This window comes from Sesamum indicum, linkage group LG2 (genome assembly GCF_026168435.1).
Source record: "Sesamum indicum cultivar Baizhima isolate 11 linkage group LG2, ASM2616843v1, whole genome shotgun sequence".
NCBI lineage: Eukaryota > Viridiplantae > Streptophyta > Magnoliopsida > Lamiales > Pedaliaceae > Sesamum > Sesamum indicum.
In genome coordinates, this window is record NC_142658.1 from 14,717,479 (window position 1) to 14,736,187 (window position 18,709).

Genomic DNA, 18,709 nt, shown 5'->3' on the forward strand with positions numbered 1-18,709 from the left:
GAGATGATTCCACCAGTGATGAGGAGGGAAAGAAAGGGATTTGTACTGTCAGCAAAAGGAAACACCAACTTCCCTTTTTTCTTTAACATCTTTCCACCTTTAATTATTTTCTTTTTTAGTTTTTCCAGAAAAGCAGCAGCTTTTTCCTACATCATATGTATACATTCTCATGTTCCTGCCAAGAACCTGCCTGGAATATTTAGTCCATACCCCACATTGTCTCAAGTTCACCAAGTCTACATATATATATATATATCATGTGATTGACGTGTATTTGTTCATTTCGATCGGATATTCTTGTTTGTACGAGTTATTATTTGTTTTAGTTTTTTCTTATAAACTCGTCCTTACGCAACAGTAAGAAAAGGTATTGCTGATCAAGCTGCTTGTCTGCATCCGATATGAGACAGTAGTATGCACGTATTATAAATATTTCATTACATATTGTTTTTGATTCTCCAATGGGGCCCCTCAATTGATCTTTCTAAAACACAAAACTCCTAAATACAATGCATAGATTAAACTAAGCACAATATTCTAACTAGCAACAGCTACTCCTCTTCTTCTTTCTCATACACAAACACATGCTCATAGACAATACAGCCTGTCAATCTGAATAATTTAAGAACATCATGGTTTCTGTCATAGTTTATTACCAGAAGATTGATTTCTTGTTTCTCCAACCAAAAGTTGTATCCTGAGATTGCCGGTTCATTCAGAACCATACGCATGTTGTCATAGCTACATACATGATTCATTTCTTGTTGTCTCTCCAAGAAAAGTATAACACAACTTTGTACTAAGTTTTATCCTGCCAAGAGACTGTTTCTCTGATGTGCTCTTTTCTCTGTTCTATTGCCTGAATTCAACGCGTGCTCGCGTTTGGATTGGTTTTCTGATCCATGCTGATCAGCATCTCTGGTTCAATGAGATTCATACCGGAGTTCTACGTTCGTTTTCAGGTAACATTGTCTGTTTTCTTCCTCCCAATGTGCTTCATTCTGATCTTGTAGCTGTAGAATTGACATAAATGTTGCACTGTCTTATGCTGAAGACTTCGTGATTTAGATTTCTTGACGTTTTCGTATGTCCAACGGAGCAAATGGAGAGAGAAATGATTTCTGATCTGCTTTCAGACAAAGCTGAGCAAGTTAACTGCCTGATAGTTGTATATCTGAGAGTAAACAGTCCTGTTGAAATTCCATGATTGATTTAAACTGTCTGCATCAGGGAAAACAGACAGATCTACTCACTTTCGATGCCGAATTCAGACACTTACAACATGCAGAGAGATAAAAAGAGAGATGCCCATGATGTATTTCTTTAGCAACTAGCTTTTAGATCACTTCTAGAGCCCATTACACTATATAAAAGAATTCAGGGCCTCAATTTTTGACTTTTCCCAGGGACAGGAACCTCAAATGGTGTCTGATTTTTATGATAACCACTGGTTTTAATACATTATCTGCACCTCACTCTCATCTTTGTAAAGTGAAATGGATAGACTTGGATGATGATAGCACACATGATTGATTAGGAAGCGGAAAAATTGTATTCTATAAATATATATCTTGCTTTGCATGGGATTCTAATATTGCAAAGTACCTTAAAATTGTCAAATATTTAGTAAAGACTTATCAGCTTTGACAATTACAGACATGTTGTGCAGCAGTAATGATGTGGTTTTTGATGTAGTCTGTTAAATATGTTGAAGTCTAAGTGGCCACAATCTTTTGTCTAATTTCAGGAATGACAACCAAACTTCAACGTTCGATAAATCCGTTGACCATAGCTCCACACAACAATCCATTGTGCACAATTAGTCATCAGTGTTGTCTAGAACTAGGAAGTGGTTTGCAGAAACGGGTGTCGTTATCATTAATGGATAGAATGCAAGAATTTCAGAACATCGAGTCGGTGAGGAAGATGATTCTGATGCAAGAAGAAGTGTTCAAGCAGCAGGTTCATTAACATATGAGATATGCAATAGTTTGAACAAGATCTACTTTTTCTCAGTTCAACTGATCTGAGGTAAGTTAATTTGGTCTGATTTCAGGTTCAGGAGCTGCACCGAATATACAATCTTCAGAAGAAGCTGATGCAAGAACTCAAAACGGGCCTAAAAATAGCAGCTCAGACTGATAAAACTGATTCTGGGATTGCTGCCTGGAATAAGACAGAAAGAGAAACGGGACGATGTTTCCAGGCTTTTGCTGCAAGAGATGATCTGAAAGAACTTAGCGGTAGCTGCTCGGAAGAGACGCCAAGAATGCCAATCAAATTCGACCTGGAAATTCCAGCAGAGACGATCGCCCCATCGAATGTTCAGACGTTTGAAGAGCGAAAGGAGTTGAAAATGATTGACGAGGAAAGTGATGTGGAAATGGAACTAACACTTAGCATCGGCCATGGTACGAGGAAACAGAGATCGAAAAAAAGACATCAGTTACATGATTCTGATGATCAGTTGAATAATCAGGTCGGAGAAGTTGGTTTGTCTTCAACTGGAACGAATAAAGGGGACGAATACCGCGAGCCAGGCTCGATTACTAGCAGTTCACCAGTCTATCAAGAAAATACGAGGCCACATTGGCTACTACAAGATCTAAGCTTAAATCGAACATGACAAGCTGCTCGTGTGCAATTAATATGGAACGTTTGTGTACACCGGTTAATCCAAACGTTTGATATAGTGAATTAGTGAAAGTAGTAAACTGGAAAGTTGGGACAGTGGGAACACTGTAGTGTTGTAGATCATGTAATGATTGTATAAACTTCTCTAACACTTAGTTGTTTGATTAGAAGTGTTTAGGTTCCATCAATTTGGAGTAGAATATGTTGTTGTGTAGTAATTCAAATATAAAATACACAAGTGGGTGAAACACTGCCGTGATTCTTGAACTTGAATGGAATTTCTTAATAGATTAAGACTAATTGGGATGTCGAGGAGCAATTTTATTTTATTTTGGGGTGGAGCGATAAATTATTATTTATTAAATAAATTAATTATAATTATTAATATAAAAAAATATATTCAATAATAATTAGTAACTATAATAATAATATACTAATTATGATTAGATAATTAATTTAATCGATAATTACTATGAAAGTAGAACAATACTTCCATGTACCGTGGAGTTTGAATCCATAACCTTAGAGTCATGGAGTCTCAATTTTGTCAATTGAGTTACGTTTCATTGGTAGGTGCAATTTTATCTTGTGCAAGATGAATTTTTCTCGAAAAAAATTGTAATTTTAGTCTTATCTAGATGAATTAATTTTTTTCATTTCGTTTTGTAGTTTTAAAATTTTGACAATTTTAGTTCATATTGCATATGACTTGCATATGAATCAATTAAATTCCGATTCATTCCTATAAGTCAGTTCGTGCAGGACAACAAATGCCAACTACTAAAAGAAATTTAACATTTAACTATGAATAAGTGTCTAGATAAAAAATAAATAGACGTAGTAAATAGTCATTGACTACAACCATGCAATGATTGTTGGCCATAGTTTTTGCGAGTATGACCAAAAGCCAAGGCAAAAGCATTTGTTATGGCTCATAGCCATGGCAAAAGCATTTGTTATGGCTCATAGCCATGACAAAATAGTTTTCATGGTAGATAAATGAAGTTTTTATATCGATTTTTGTTTAATCATAATTAATAATAATTATTTATCACGATTTTTAGTGAACTTATCCTAAATTACATGACTAAAATTATAATTTAATTGTATCACGAATAAAATACATGTCATTTTCTGACTAAATTAACCAAAACAAAACTAAATTGCCCGAAACTTAAACTGCGTCCAAGGACAAAAAATGCCTTATATGACTAAAATTACATTTTGTTTTCCTCCTCTTTTTCTCATATTTTGTTGTACGTATTATTATTAGACATTAATTATTTCTTGGACATTAATGTATAATTATCTTCATGTGTTGGATAAAAAGTGGATATGTTTTGGACCACTTTATGTTGTTCGTAACATAAAAAATTCATTACTTTCCTTTCCGAATAATTGTCTGGGGAATTATATGTCTATGTACAAGAAAGAATTTAAGTGCTTCTCACCTCAAAATTCTTGGTTTTAAGTGGTGACTTTTTTTTAATTTATTTCGAACCAATTCTGCGTGTATTTATTGAAATATTGATGTAATAATTTATTTTTGTAAAAAAAAAAATTCGGACAAATTTCATTAAGTTTCGAGTATATATAATTGAGGAAGTCCGTATTTTGGGCATGCTAGGCCCAAGGTTTAATGTTTGTGGCAATATCAAAGACTAATCATATAATTCGTTAAGACTATATCTCAATAGATGTATTTAAAGTTATGAATTTTTATTTTTTGAAAAAATTTTAAATTTCTCAACTCTAGATTTAAGATATTGCACTAGATCCCTACAATCAAATTTAATTATATTGATGATCTTCAAATTTATGGAATTTTCTATAATATGTCAAAACCTTAGCCAGTATCCATATCCATTACTTAGACCGATCTTTTAATTACTTTGTGATAACATCGGCAAAATTTTTTATCATACTTTGATGTCACATGTTGTTTTTAAACATTAGAAAAAAATATAATTAAATTTAAATTCAAAATAGAGCTACATATAATACACGTGCGGATGTGACAAGACTAAAATGGGAATGAAGATTTTTCATTGTACCACATTCATGTTTAAGCTAACAAAATATATCGGCAAAACTACAGTTTTAGTCCCATAGGATAGAGAGTTCAACAATTTTAGTCTTCTACTTGTGGATTTTGAAAATAGTCTCAAACTTGAGAAAATTCGACTCATTTTGTTCTCTACTTAATGGAATTTTCAAAATCATTCTAAAATTGAGAAAACTCGATACATTTAGTCCGATGTTTTAACTTTCGTAAAAAAAAAAAAAAAAAAGATGGTAAGAACACGTACAATTTATACGTCAATTAGCTTGGCTGCTCACACAATGCGTGCGTCCTTATTGTCTATTTTCATTACAGAAACTTTGACATGAGTTTAAATGTGTTGAGTTTTTCAGTTTTTGAACCATTTTGAAAATTTCGTTAAATAGAGGGTTAAATGTGTGAAGTTTTTCTATTTTTAAGACTATTTTAGAAATTTTATAAAATAGTAAACTAAAAGTGTTGAACCACAATCCTATCGGCCTAAAACTGTAATTTTTCCGAATATATATGATTCAAATATTTAGAACTTTTATTTTCTGAAATTCAATATACAGATGATCAAGTGACCTAATAGTGGCACCTTATTTTGTAAAAGATAAGTTACATAATCTCCTTAAATACAAAATCAATACACGGCCTTGACTGAACAAGAAACTAGAAGAATTCTAGTCGTTATGAATCTGAATTCAGACAAAAAGAACAAAGAACGAATCATATGTCAATCCCATCACCCAAAAACACCCTAACAATCCTTCTAGTTTGGCCTGGTGCAATCAACTCTAATTTCGCCCCGATTCCCCGTCAGGACTCCAACCCTCCCCAGCTTGGTGATGGCCTGGACAAACGCCTGGCTGAAGGCCACATTGCTCGATGCAAAGAGATTGACGGCGGCCCTGGACCGACTGTCCGTGAACAGCACTTGGTCCGAGCTAAACAGGCCTCTGCCCCCCTGGAGGTTCCTGAAATAGGCGTTGTCGAACGTATTAGGGGTGGCTGGATCCATGTTGATGGCGATTCTTGGGTCGACTTTTATGGGGCACATTTGCCGCAGTTGCAATGCGTATTGCGGGTTGAGGGTGGGATCAATTCTGCTTCTGGGGCTGAAGTTGTAGATGCGCTTGGAGAACCGACTGCAGTGGGAGAACCCGATGGTATGTGCACCTGCAGAAAACGACACGTTATAACAATGCAAGAACATAAAGATAATTATGTAGTTTGGAGGAGAATAATACGAACATTCGTGTTTTATACGACTATCGTTTGGGTTAAAGGCCACGTAAGAAACACATGCTAGCTTTGCTAGTGATCTTTCTATTTCACTGCTCCCCCACAATGTAATAAAAGTATAACAGGTAGGTGTGTTAGTGCAATTATTCAAAATATAGGGGAAAAGTTTTGTAATTTGACCATAATTGAAGGGGTCTCCTGTAATTAATACCTGATAATGCAACCACATCAGTTATGTTGAGGCCATGTTTGGCAAATATGGTAATGAGCTGGTCCAAATTGAAGTCTGGACCTGGAAGACTGCGCTGAACACTGGCAATAGTAGAAAATCTCCCATCTCTCCTTCCCAACTCCACCTGGTAAAATGGCCCTCCAGCCTGCCCATACAAAATTCAAACCATCATTACCTCAACTGAATCAGTCGTAATTATATCATAAATTTCAATAATTAATAATTGAGGAACAGCTATTAATAAAATAGACTATCACTCTGGTAGATTTGGATCCAATCTTATGATTATAGGGCCTCAATCAATTTTGCCAAATGAATTAAGCTCAATTAGCTCACCATTAACATAATCAAGAACCTTCGATTAAGATAATCTTAGTGTTGAATTTCATGATAACAAAAGGAGTGGATTTTGTTAGCATATGTACCAAGTTGACAACATCCCTTGTAGCCAATGCTAATATATCAGCACATGAAACTTTGTTCCGGCACTGAGGATTGCTGTCCACCGCCGCCTTGGCCCTAACAACCGTGTCGAATCCGTCTCCAGCAAGCGAAAGGTTGTCGGGGTGATCCTTCTCCGCCTGCCCGTTAGACGACGCCAGCATAATAGAAGCATCACAACCCTAATCCCAGAAAAAATGAATACTTGGTCAGTAAAACATCGGACAAAAAGTAATGGGATGGAGCAGGTTCTTGTTTCCTAATCATGATGCACGAACCCGGACAAAGCAGTCATGGAAGAAGAGGCGGAGGGTGGCCGGAGCCGTCACGAATGTCTGACGGAACTTGGCCTGCACGGCGGAACGCACGAGGGACTCAACATTAGGACAAGTGGTTCTGTAGAAATCAGTCGTGAGTTGAGGCTGCTGAGCATTGGCAGGGGTAGCTGTATTACTTAGGAGGAGGACAAGAACAGGCAAAAGAGACAGAGAAATCAACGTTGTTTGATGGTTCCTCATTCTTGTTCAACTGTTGTTTCACATGCAAGATCTTTGTTGTTCTTGGTTGTCTATTTATGCATGTCTGAAAATAAGGCCTATTTATACAAGAATCCAAATGGCCCTGTTTGAATGAATTCAAGCAGTTACACTCTGGCCACTTGTTTTATGACCAAGTTGTTGATTTCATTGAGGTGGGGTTGTCCTCATCTCAAAAATTCTAACTTAAATTGAATTTAGTCGTATAATTGAGAAAAAGTAATCAATCACATAACTAGTGTATTACATTTAATCTTGGATCTGATGATTTAATATTAATCTGAAACTATGGCCTGGAGTAGACTAAAGATGGATAATTATTCTTTTAAATGGTTGGAATTATTGTATGGTTAAGTCAATTTCCAAGTAGGGTGTGCCACTTGCTTATGACAAAATGCAGCAACAACGTGTGATGCATTTTGTGCTGAGCACATGGACTTCTTGCATTTATGAAATTAAGGAAAAGTCAGAGGGATTATAAAAATTAGGAACTGACTAATGTAGAACAAAATTAAACCTGTATTAATGAGAACTAGAAAGTTGCAATAAGAAGTCAAGTCAATTTATATCATTATGTTAATTTAACTGAAAAAATTATATTTTTCGTCTCATAATTTAGTCTCAATATATTTTCAATCTCATTGCTTACGTAATCCTCGAAAGTAGCTCCATTATTTGCGAAATTTAGTCTCATTTTCAATCCCTCCTATCAATTTTTGTTTGGAAATTGATGGAAAAAATTACGTGCAAGTCATGTGCCTGTTATCTTTTAAAAAACGGAGGAAAACGACCACATGGCTTATATGTGGTCTTTTCCAATATATCTCCCAAAAAAGTTGATAGAATGATTGAAAGTGATAATTTTTTAAAGTTAGAAGAATATTTTTAGGAATCTCTTAAGTAATAGGGTTGAAGTGTACAGATAAATTACGTGACAAAAAATGTAATCTTTTATCCCATTTATATTGCAATGATTTAGTTCACAATCTATTCTTGTAACGTTACAACGTCTAATAGGTCAATTAACTTGTTCAAAGGTTGTCATGTATGGACACAATTTTAGTTATTTTTTTTCAAGAAGCTTCAAGAGATTATATATCAATTATAAAAAATAATAATTTAATATATATTTTTTAACAACCAACAAATGATGAAGTATAATGGGATATTATTCGTGTATTTAGTGAAATTTGAACTCAAAATTGGTAGCGTTTCATTATACGAATCTCAAGATTAATACATCATGATGAAGAATAATAGGATATTATTCGTGTACTTAGTGAAATTTAAAGTAAAATTAACTTCGTGCTGGTAGTTTTGTTATACGGATCTCAAGATTAATAAGTTAATAAATATTTTTCATCTCAATTAATTAGGATATAGTGTTGATACCATGTGGTTGGATATTAATTATAAAGTTTGTAGGTTCAACTTCTTTAAAACTAGGGTTAGTTCTTATTGAAAATTTTGATGGAAATAGGACAATACCATACCATCGAAATACTTAGTTAACTTTTTCAATTTATATTTAGTAATTTATATAAGCTATATATGATTCGGATGGGGATCACCTACTAAAAAGATAAAAAAATTCTTTATTAAAGGCAAAATCGACATTTTCAGCGGAATCCGCATGTGAGGTCGGAGGTCGGGTCGATCGAATCCGCCCGGCTCCTGAACCCGCAAATCCGACCCGATACCAAGAAGGATTGTATGCCACATGATTAGAGTTGGGAGAATCCCAAATGAAGACACGTGGTTTAATCTACAGAGTCAAATTGGATCCTATAAATACTTCAGATATGATTTACTCGAGGTAACTAACATTAATTATTTAGTAATTTATATGAACTATACATGATTCATTGTCAATATGTGTCTTGAATAAGTATATAATCTTAAAGGTATAATTTTTTTTTAAAGAAGTCATAATCTTATCATTATATGAATCAATAACTTAATACATTTTTAGATAAAAACAAATATAAAACTAAAAAAATAAAAAAAAAGTAAGCTAATTAAAATTTAAATTCATGTAAGTGAGACATATATGGTAAAAATCGAACTCAAAACTTCGTACCCACAAAATTTTGGGACCCTAACCTCAACCTTCGAGTCTCCCAAAAAAAAAAAAACAACTCATTGATATTTGAAAGTACATAATACAATTTATTTTATTTCACTAACACACACTTATCTATATAAAATTTTCTTAAATTTATTAGATATATAACGATAATTCAGTACACATAAATGCATACTAGCAGTCGAAATACACTTGATCCATAAACAAAACATAAAATTTATTATATATTTTAATTTAATTGACTAAAGTTTTTTGAAGATAAAATAAATAAATAATTAAAATTAACAAAGTAAACTAGTATTGAACATAATGAATAGAAAATTATTAAAAGAGTTAATTGATTAAAAGAAAAAAATATCCTATAAGTATGTTCAAAATATTATTTTCAATATAATATAATATTTTGCCAACCAAGATTGTTTCTATAGGAATATGAGCCTTAATAAACAATATAAATATAAAACAAGAAATAAGACAAATTAAAAATGGTGTTGGCGTCATAGAATTGGTCATGGCTGTGGATGCCCACCTGCTCGATTATTGATTATTATTTAGAATTAATTACACTTAAACTCCCTTTAAAAATTTGAAATTACACTTACACCCTTTCTGAAAATTCTCTACTTATACCTAAACTCCTTCTCTTAGGTTTTGGATGGAAAATACTGATATTAACAAAAATAATTACATAAAATTTTAATTTTGTTCTTCATTTAACATTTACATGTATATTTTTATATTTATAAAAAAATAAATATAATATATATATTTATAGAATGAGGTTAACATCATTACATTTTCCTCCTTACAAATACACAATTACCATATAGGAGTGTTAAATAAGGGTACAATTGAAACTTTATACGATTTTTTTACTAATACCAGTATTTTTTGTCCAAATCCTAACAAAAAGACATGAGAATAGTAATTTTATATTTGTAAAAGGGCCTAAATATAATTAACACTATTATTATATATATAAATCACAAGCCTAACTAACTACAGATTGAACATGCTGTTACTTTTATTTAATTATGATTTATGTAGTATATGATTGGATATCAGGTCCTGCTACTTTATCCTCACATACCTAATTTCACATGGGTCACAATAATATATAATATATATATATAATTCACATATTCCCTACCTGTTTATATGTATTTTATTCAACCATTTGCTAATTACAAGATTCTAATTATAACGTTTCCTGTCAAATGTGTGCATGACAATAAATGCTAAGCAATTTTTAGCAATATATGGAAATAGAAATACAAAATTCGACAATATTTAGATTGTGAAGTTTTTTCGACAAAATTCAACATATTTAGGTTAACTGTCGTTGTAAATGGAATTTGCTAACAAATAAACTTGCAGTATCAGTAGCAAAAGAGTATAAAGAAAGACCTGGTCTGAGTCTGACCCTATTTATTGTAACTTGTAAATTATTTGTTGGAATGGCCCAAGCAAAGGTGGCGTTTTTTTCTTTTTTTTCCTCTAATCTAAAGGGAATCAATGTTGGTTATCCAACTATCCTTCAAGCGATTCGAACCCATGATTTAGTATATATTACATTTTAATATTTAAATTATATATATATGTCTCTTCATATTCCTCTCATTGATGTTGAGGTTAGCGGTGTTGATGGATGATTATGGCTGTCATATTTGTAACTTTTCTTCGTCAATACCATCATCCCACTACTACACCTTATTCATAGACATTACTAGCCATTTATCACCGTCTATGATGCATGGACACGGACACGGGGACACAAAAAATGTAAAAAGAATAGAACACGACACGGCTATATATAATATATTTTTATTATATATATTCTTAATTTTTCATAAAATTAAAATATGCAATATGAAAAATACTAAGATAAAATATAAAATAAGCATGTCTTACATTTACATAATCGAATGTGGCTTCAAAAATATGTATAATCACTTTAATTTTAAAAAAAAAAAACGCAATGAAATTTTTTTAAGAATTTAAATTAGTTAAATTATTGTGAACATCTCTCCAATTTTTAATAATTTGATTATAATATTTTTACTTTAAGAGGAGTGAATTATTTTTTTTTCTTTTTTATTAAGCCTAAAATTCACTTTTTCTTAAAAACAGTCTAAAATTTTTTGAAATTATAAAAAAAAAATTGAAACATGTCCAAAATCTATTGAACACACCTCTCGTGTCCGACACATGGCAGAGCCGTGTCTGTGTCTGACATGTATCCAATACTGTATTGAGTAATTTTTCAAGAGTATCCGTGCATTATGGATCACCACTATCTATAATATTATTGTCAATTAGTTCTAAAATGGTGGATAGTCTCTACACCTACAAAAGGGATACCGTTCTACTTATCTTGATATACACATATACTACACGCAATTATTCTACAAGAGAGAGTTATACTAATTAGCGGAAGGTGTTTTTTTTTTGTGAAACTTTGGACTCTACTACTTATCCAAAGTGAGTGAGAATCATATGATGTTGTCGGGCTGTTGTATACTAGATGTGACAAGTCAAGAGTGATACTGCTGGACTAGTGATAATTTTACTGTTGTGGACTTGAATCTCATTAAAGAGAGCGAGATATCTGCGCCTCAGCCTAAATTTTTTTTTTTTTTCAACTATAATTGTTAACAATCAAGAACAAAGATTAATTTTATTTTTAAGAATCAAGACAAATATTAAATAAAGATAAAAATCAAGCTTAAAAGAGAAACATATATCATTTCTCAACCAAAAAAAATAAAGGGATAATTACACTACCTTTCTATAAAATTAGGTGTAGTTACACATAAACTCCTTATGATTTGCAAATTACATCTAACACCCTCTAACTTTATTTCTATCTAACAAATAAATCCATTAGTTAATCAAAATTCACAAAATTTATCGATATTAGCAACAAAGTTCAACAAAACATATCCCAACTGACTTATTACTCACATATTTCAAATTAAATAAATTTTTTTAACCAAAATACTTTTATAAGGATGAAAATATACTTTCCACATGCATTATCGTGTAAAGATATATAAGGATAGCTTGATCCAAAAAAAAATATTTGACCTAAATCAGTAATAAATCAATCAAAGATAAATATGAACAAATTTGATAAATTTTGTCTATTTAGTAAAAATAAATATTATGAGTACCAAATGTAATTTTTAAAAACCACCGGAGCTACATACAATTACTCCAACCTCAAGAAATGATAAGTGTATTATCCAAAAATAAATAGTAAGAGGCCAGCAAACTCAACTCAGCCCATTCAACAACTTGAACCGCTAGACTCATCCAAGCCCAAGACCAGTCCACATGGTCCTTAGCCCATGGGAGCCAGTGGTCCCAATCTCGGATTGGCCCATTTTAAAATAGTTCTGGGCTGACTTAACCCGCCCACTGAAGCAAGTACTCGGATCGTCCATCCAAAGAAATAGAGATGACCAACTCAGATGACAAACGGATCAATGACCACTTGAGTTTGAAGTGAATATATATGTCGAAAAAGATGATTTGGTACATGTTCAGTGAACACCTGATTCATAGTTGAACCAAGTTTAGGTATGAGCCATCAGTCATGGGTCATGACTCCCTTCAATAATAACTTCAGGGAAGAATCAGTTTGAGACTCAAAAACCATCTAGCATCATACCTAGGCTTCTTCATTACAATTGATACATATTGTCCCATGCCCAACTAGAGCAAGCAAACGTTATTTGGTAAGTATATGCTAAAACAGCCCCATTTCATCCAGGTAATAAAAGAAAGATTACGCTATTAAGGACAAGACGGTAAAAGAGGTCTTGTAACGGATATTGATGCCAAGCCTTACACCTCCCAATATTGTAGTCGACCACCTGAACCAATGTGAAGAGTGAGAAGTATGAGATTAATTGAACGGAATGTGAACTCAGCACGTAACAGCATTTTTCTGAGGTAATCGAATTGACGGAAGTGAAGAGCAGCAAGTAATTTATGTAAGCAGAATATATACCCATTTCTCCACATCTTAAAATAGATTCCCACAGGAAATCAACAAGCAGCACAAGAGAAAATAGATATACATAATCATACTGGCCACAAAACAGACAAAAAGCATGTTATTGCATCTTTATAATTTCATTAAGAACACACCTAACAGGAAACCGTAGAAAAGACCAACTTTTCGAGTATTAAAGCAGCAACTTCGCAAAAGATAGGTCTTCAACACAATAAATTTTCTTAAAGCAAACAACATGAGTACCAAACAACAACAAAAAAAACAAGTTAAATTTTTAGTTACCTTTGAAACAGATTGGAAATCGAAAGTTCCATAAACTCATATATATGCCTACTCAGATAAAAAACATAAGAAGTAAAATCCTTATATATTTTCACTAGAGAAGTTTGAGTCTGACAAGTATTTTGTATGAAAAAAACCACTGTTGAACAGATTTATCTGAATATAAAGAAATGTTCTTGAAGTAACAGATAAAACTGAATATGACTAAAGTGCAAGCATGCCTATCCTAGAGTCTGGGGGGGAAAGAGTAAAGTGACATTAGAAGGATGTGGGTCTTTATCCTCTTTTTCCTCTCTATAATAGGCAGTTCAGGAGCTTCATAATACAAAACATAACGTGGCTGATCCATAAAGATTTTCCATCAGTAACTGGTATGACTTTACATCATATTTAAAGAAAAATAGAGGTTAAAAGTCAGTGCGGAGAAGTACCTGTACATCATAAAGGTAAGCATATCTGAAGCTAGCTGCCTTGGAGGACTCTCTGAGGATCAAGCTGGCCGCTACAGTAACTTGAAGGCACAGCTGAAAGTTCCTGCCTTCCTCTCCACTCTTCACCAGGCTTCAAAGTGATAGGTTTTTCCACAGCAGCTGCCTCAACGCACAGCATATGCTTATATTCATCATCTCCAAAATCAGCCATTGCCTTTGCCTTCTTATCCCAAGGATTCCAGACAACTACAAATACAATACAGAACTTTGATAAAATACTGCAAGCTCCAAATTGAAGAAACAACATTGAAGACAGAGAAATAGCCTAGTTAACAAGAATGAAAAAAGCAGTGTCCTAAGCACAGGTAGCTACGTCTGCATATTCCTTCTCATAATGACAATGCAAGTGATCTGCTATTATCTTAGAAAATTCAAATGAAGTAAATCTTTAGCCACAAGGCCAGACACCAAACTAAAATCCTCGACATCATGAACATGAAACTGCATTCCTACAGTTTCTTTTGCATCTAGGAATTCACTGTGTTCAGACCCATATTAACACTATTGTCAAATGGCAGAGAAAACCTTACCAGCATAAAAAAAAGCCACAATACTGTTGATGAAACAAAGCAGAGTTCTCACAAAAACCTTGCTGTATCAAATATTCATAAAAATGCAGTCGAAGAACATACAATTGGATATCATTAACATTACCGGCATCAGGAAGACCATCTTTACGAATGACAAATGTTCGCTTCTTTTCGTGGTCCAGAATTGCAATCTTTGTAGGCGTGCTGAGATATATCTTATCCACCTAATAAACAACAAATCAAGTAGTAACCAGCCAAGGATGTCAGCCAGTACGGAATCAATAAGCAGGTTAAAGCAGCATTGAACTACTGAACTTACTTCTGACTCGAAGGTGATTGCATCCCCTTGTTCAGTAAATCGCTGTTTGTTCTGCAGATTATCAAGATAATCCAGTGTCTCCAATCCTTCAACCCGTACTTCACTGAACAAGCAATTCCATCATTTGGATGTAGTGAAGAAGTCCATAATAAGTGATATTTATAACATTATCCAGCATGGTTGAACATTCATTCATAAAACAGAAATATAATCCTGGAATATTGTGCCAACACAATGAGTTTGAAAATCTCAACATGATCAAATGACTTTCTAACGAGGGCAAAGTTGAATTAGAGCTTTGATTGCTAGCAAATACTGTGCCAATGACTTTCTTATCAGGAAGACGTTGAATTAGAGCTTTCATAGCTATCAGGAAACAAACACATACACATAAAAGAATAAAGGTCCTTCCACTTATTAAGTACCTGATATCAGAAACAGAGAAATAGGTGTGATAAGCAAATGTAAACGAGAAAGGCTTTCCATCGGTGTTGGTGTTTCTGATACGAGAAGTTAACATCAGATCTCCGGCAGGTCCCAAAGTTACTCGCAGGCGGAACTCAAAGCTACAGAAGAACACCAAAGAAGAAATTAAAAGGCTATTCAAGGAGTAAGTGTCCCACCAATACAAGAAGTCTTCTAGCCTGTCACCTGTGAGGCCAGATTTTCATGTCCTCTTCAGTGGGCTTCAGAATCAAATCTACAAATGTCTTATTGGAGGAATTGGTTGGAAATGGAGGTGGAGATGGGTCAATGCTCCAAAACCTGTTTCTAGCAAATCCATGGGCCTCAAGAGATCCATGGTTTGAGAACTGAAATTACAGAGCAGCTTTTTCCTTGTCAGGACCCTGATTAAGACAAGGCAAGTGGAGTGTCATAAGAAGCAAAGTTGAGAAACACAGACCTGGGGGAAGCAAATAGGGATGCCTCCACGAATTGGCTTTGGAGGTTTGAAAATGGCCTGAGGAATGAAAACAATGTCCATCAAGAGACTATGTATACGTCATAACATGGCATGACTCATCTGAGACTAGGTAAGCATTCAATTTCAACAGATTAAAATTAACTAACAAAGGGAAGAATAGCACAAAATTCCTGACAATTAACCTGAAAAAAATACATCAAAGAAATTCAATTGAAAAAACTCAGCGTGTTTATAGCCGGACAGGATAAGGTAGATGCCAGTTTAACCTTTGCCTTGAGTCCTGAACCATTGAATTAATTCCTTATCCATCCCAAAAACATTCGGAAAAACAATGCCACTAATAAGTAGTTTCTACATTTGTAGTTAATTCATTGGTTATATGAGCCAATTTCTGATGTTTAGTGGACCAAAAGGCAAGCAAAGAAATTAAGAAGAGACATCCATCCAGAACAGAAGATTATGATTAGGAATATCTTGAGCCAGAGATAGGACCAGATCTGAACAATAAAAGAGGACTACTTCTTGCATAAGTAATTCAGTGACCTGACCTCTGCACTCTAGTTTCTCAAAAGCTCACATTCAACCTCCAACTTATAATTGGCAGTACATCTGAAGCTTTAAGTTAATTATTATATCAGCTTCAATAAAATGTACATAAAAGAAGTCTTACGTGTATTCCTTTGTTCTTCCTAAACCACCAATCACCTTTATACCAGCAATAGGAAGTGTAGCAAAGAATAGGTGATAGAAAACTTAGTGGAGAAGAAGACAAATAAGTAGTGTGGTTTTTCTGCCATTGTTCCAAGCAATCGAAAAGAGCACCTCTTTGTTCCCATTATGGTCAACCTGCCTAAGTTAAGACATTGAAATCCATCTTAACGCAATGGGCCACAACAGACACATCTTAGAATAAGGTCTACTTCTGGACATAAGAAGCCATTCTTCCGCAAGTGGGCAGTTCAGGGAAGAGACTCATTCAAAATGGCGAAACATGTTCACAACCAGTCACCCACTTCTGCAGCAATACTAGCACGTGCTACTAAGTGGGAATAATCCAACTGAATCAGGACAAAAGTGCAGACATGCTCTGTTATGATTTCTAGTAGTGATCTCTTGACATGCTCTCATTAAGGAAACATTGTAAACACACTCATTTTACAATTAGCATATATAGATCATCTCTTGACAAGCTCTTACTTTGGTCACTTGTATGCTCTGTTAGGAATAATTAGCACAATCTTACACAATTACACAAAAACCAAAGTGCATAAGTTTTGCCAAAGGGCAACCAGGAAATAATATGAAGCCATCAACAAGTCAAAGAAATACCTTGCTACTGACAAAAAGCAATTCTTCCCTGTGCTCATTCTTCCATGATGTCACTTGAGCACCATACAAGTAGATCTATAAAGGAGATAAAGTGAAAAGAGCTAATCTTAAACAGCAAATCACACAATACAAAAAAATAATTGACAAGATATAAAAATACCTTCTCAAATGGAACTTACTAAATCAACAAGATGCTGAGGCGACAAGATATATTAGTATAAGCAGCTCAAGTTATGCAAGCAACTTCAGTTTAGATAGATATACGACAAATGAAACCTACCAGATATGCTTTTCCTATGAACACATCATCTCAAGCAATCAGATACATGCAACATAACCTTAAGTAGATATTTACATGACAAATAGCACTGAACTGCATGAAATTCCACATTATTCAGTAAAACCCCTGTCACATCACATTGTTCCCCCAAATATGTCATTGTACAAGCACTAGAGCACACCGTACGACATGCCGGTAAGGAGCTCATACACATCCAAAATCCAAAACAAACGAACAATCAATCATCACATTCTACTAAAAGCGCAGATCAAAAGTTATTAAATCGAGATCAATCCATTTCCACTTCTACTTCACAACTTCACGAACAAGACATAAAAGAGACCGAAAAAGCAGCACCACACAATAAAGTAAGTGAACAATACTACCTCAACAGAGCTACCGCGGACGTCACGGAGGATAACCTTCTCGAGTCCGTTGATTCCCTTGCAAATCTCCATCGGAGCCTTCTCGCTCGCCGCCTCCGCCGCCACCGTCGCCGTCGCTTCCGCCGAACTGATCGACTCCTCGAAAAAGCACTCTGCGTGTGTTTTGGAGTATGTACCTCTCAATTTCTCTTCGAAGCCTTGCTTAGTGAAGCAATTATGTAACCGCAGAGGCAATTTTAGTTTTGTATTTCTTTTTCGCTCTTTCGCTTTTTTGAGAGAGAGTGTGGGGTTGCGGTTTAGCGCGACCCAGACTCATTTATGGAAAGCGACTATTTTCACTTATCTATTTTTCTTAACCAACATAAATATACCACTTTGTTTTGTTCTCTTCAAATCAGCCTCACGTCCCAACATGTATATAATAAATAATTTTTTATATTTTAAAATATATTATAAATAAAATTAATATATAAAAATTATATTAATTGAATAATTAAATTAATATAATTTATTTAAATTAAATAAATTAATTATCTCATAATGGTACGTTATTTTTAAAATCATAAAAAATTGACATAATATGTCAAAATCATCGCTTTGTGTCTAATTACCCCCTTTATTATAATAGTATAAATTATCAATGGTTGAATCGACATTACAACTCCTCTTATCCTGAAATCTAATTTAATTTTTTCCCAACAATTTTTCATAATTTTTTTCTATTTTAGATTTATCTAATTAAAATATTTTTTTAAAAAGATGATTACTTTTTAAAATTTAAATTTAGTTTTGCGCACACATTTAAATATGATGCATATACTAGTTATATATTAAGGGACAGCACCTTTTTTACGTCTCCCGTTATTTATTTGTTTTTCCGATTCTTATCAGTTGGAATAAGTGAATAACTCCATTGGTTGCATTTTAG

The 18,709-nt window shown here is 33.8% G+C and overlaps 3 protein-coding genes across 5 annotated transcripts; 1 reads left to right on the plus strand and 2 right to left on the minus strand.

Moving 5' to 3' along the window:
- Positions 1–388: 388 nt before the first annotated feature.
- LOC105155898 (ras guanine nucleotide exchange factor Q-like protein) lies at positions 389–2,940 on the plus strand. Of its 3 annotated transcripts, none has more exons than XM_088877383.1 (3): positions 389–962; positions 1,055–1,962; positions 2,057–2,940. In XM_088877383.1, exons 2-3 carry the CDS (start codon positions 1,750–1,752, stop codon positions 2,624–2,626), a joined length of 783 nt encoding a protein of 260 aa, XP_088733509.1. In that variant the 5' UTR covers positions 389–962; positions 1,055–1,749; the 3' UTR covers positions 2,627–2,940. The 3 variants fall into 3 exon arrangements, with proteins under 3 accessions (XP_088733509.1, XP_088733511.1, XP_020547206.2); XM_088877385.1 differs by having other exon boundaries at positions 1,069–1,962; XM_020691547.2 differs by having other exon boundaries at positions 1,748–1,962.
- A 2,264-nt stretch (positions 2,941–5,204) lies between these two features.
- On the minus strand, positions 5,205–7,179 carry LOC105155705 (Peroxidase superfamily protein). The gene is made up of 4 exons (XM_011071625.3): positions 6,875–7,179; positions 6,581–6,778; positions 6,135–6,300; positions 5,205–5,857 (listed from the first exon to the last, which is right to left on the minus strand). The coding sequence occupies exons 1-4, from the start codon at positions 7,112–7,114 to the stop codon at positions 5,451–5,453; spliced, it is 1,011 nt and encodes a 336-aa protein (XP_011069927.1). The 5' UTR covers positions 7,115–7,179; the 3' UTR covers positions 5,205–5,450.
- Positions 7,180–12,692: 5,513 nt separating this feature from the next.
- LOC105155706 (Galactose mutarotase-like superfamily protein) lies at positions 12,693–18,094 on the minus strand. Its single transcript, XM_011071626.3, has 9 exons — positions 17,782–18,094; positions 17,116–17,190; positions 15,766–15,822; positions 15,513–15,673; positions 15,287–15,427; positions 14,862–14,964; positions 14,667–14,766; positions 13,953–14,198; positions 12,693–13,096 (listed from the first exon to the last, which is right to left on the minus strand). The coding sequence occupies exons 1-8, from the start codon at positions 17,851–17,853 to the stop codon at positions 13,984–13,986; spliced, it is 924 nt and encodes a 307-aa protein (XP_011069928.3). The 5' UTR covers positions 17,854–18,094; the 3' UTR covers positions 12,693–13,096; positions 13,953–13,983.
- Positions 18,095–18,709: the final 615 nt, after the last annotated feature.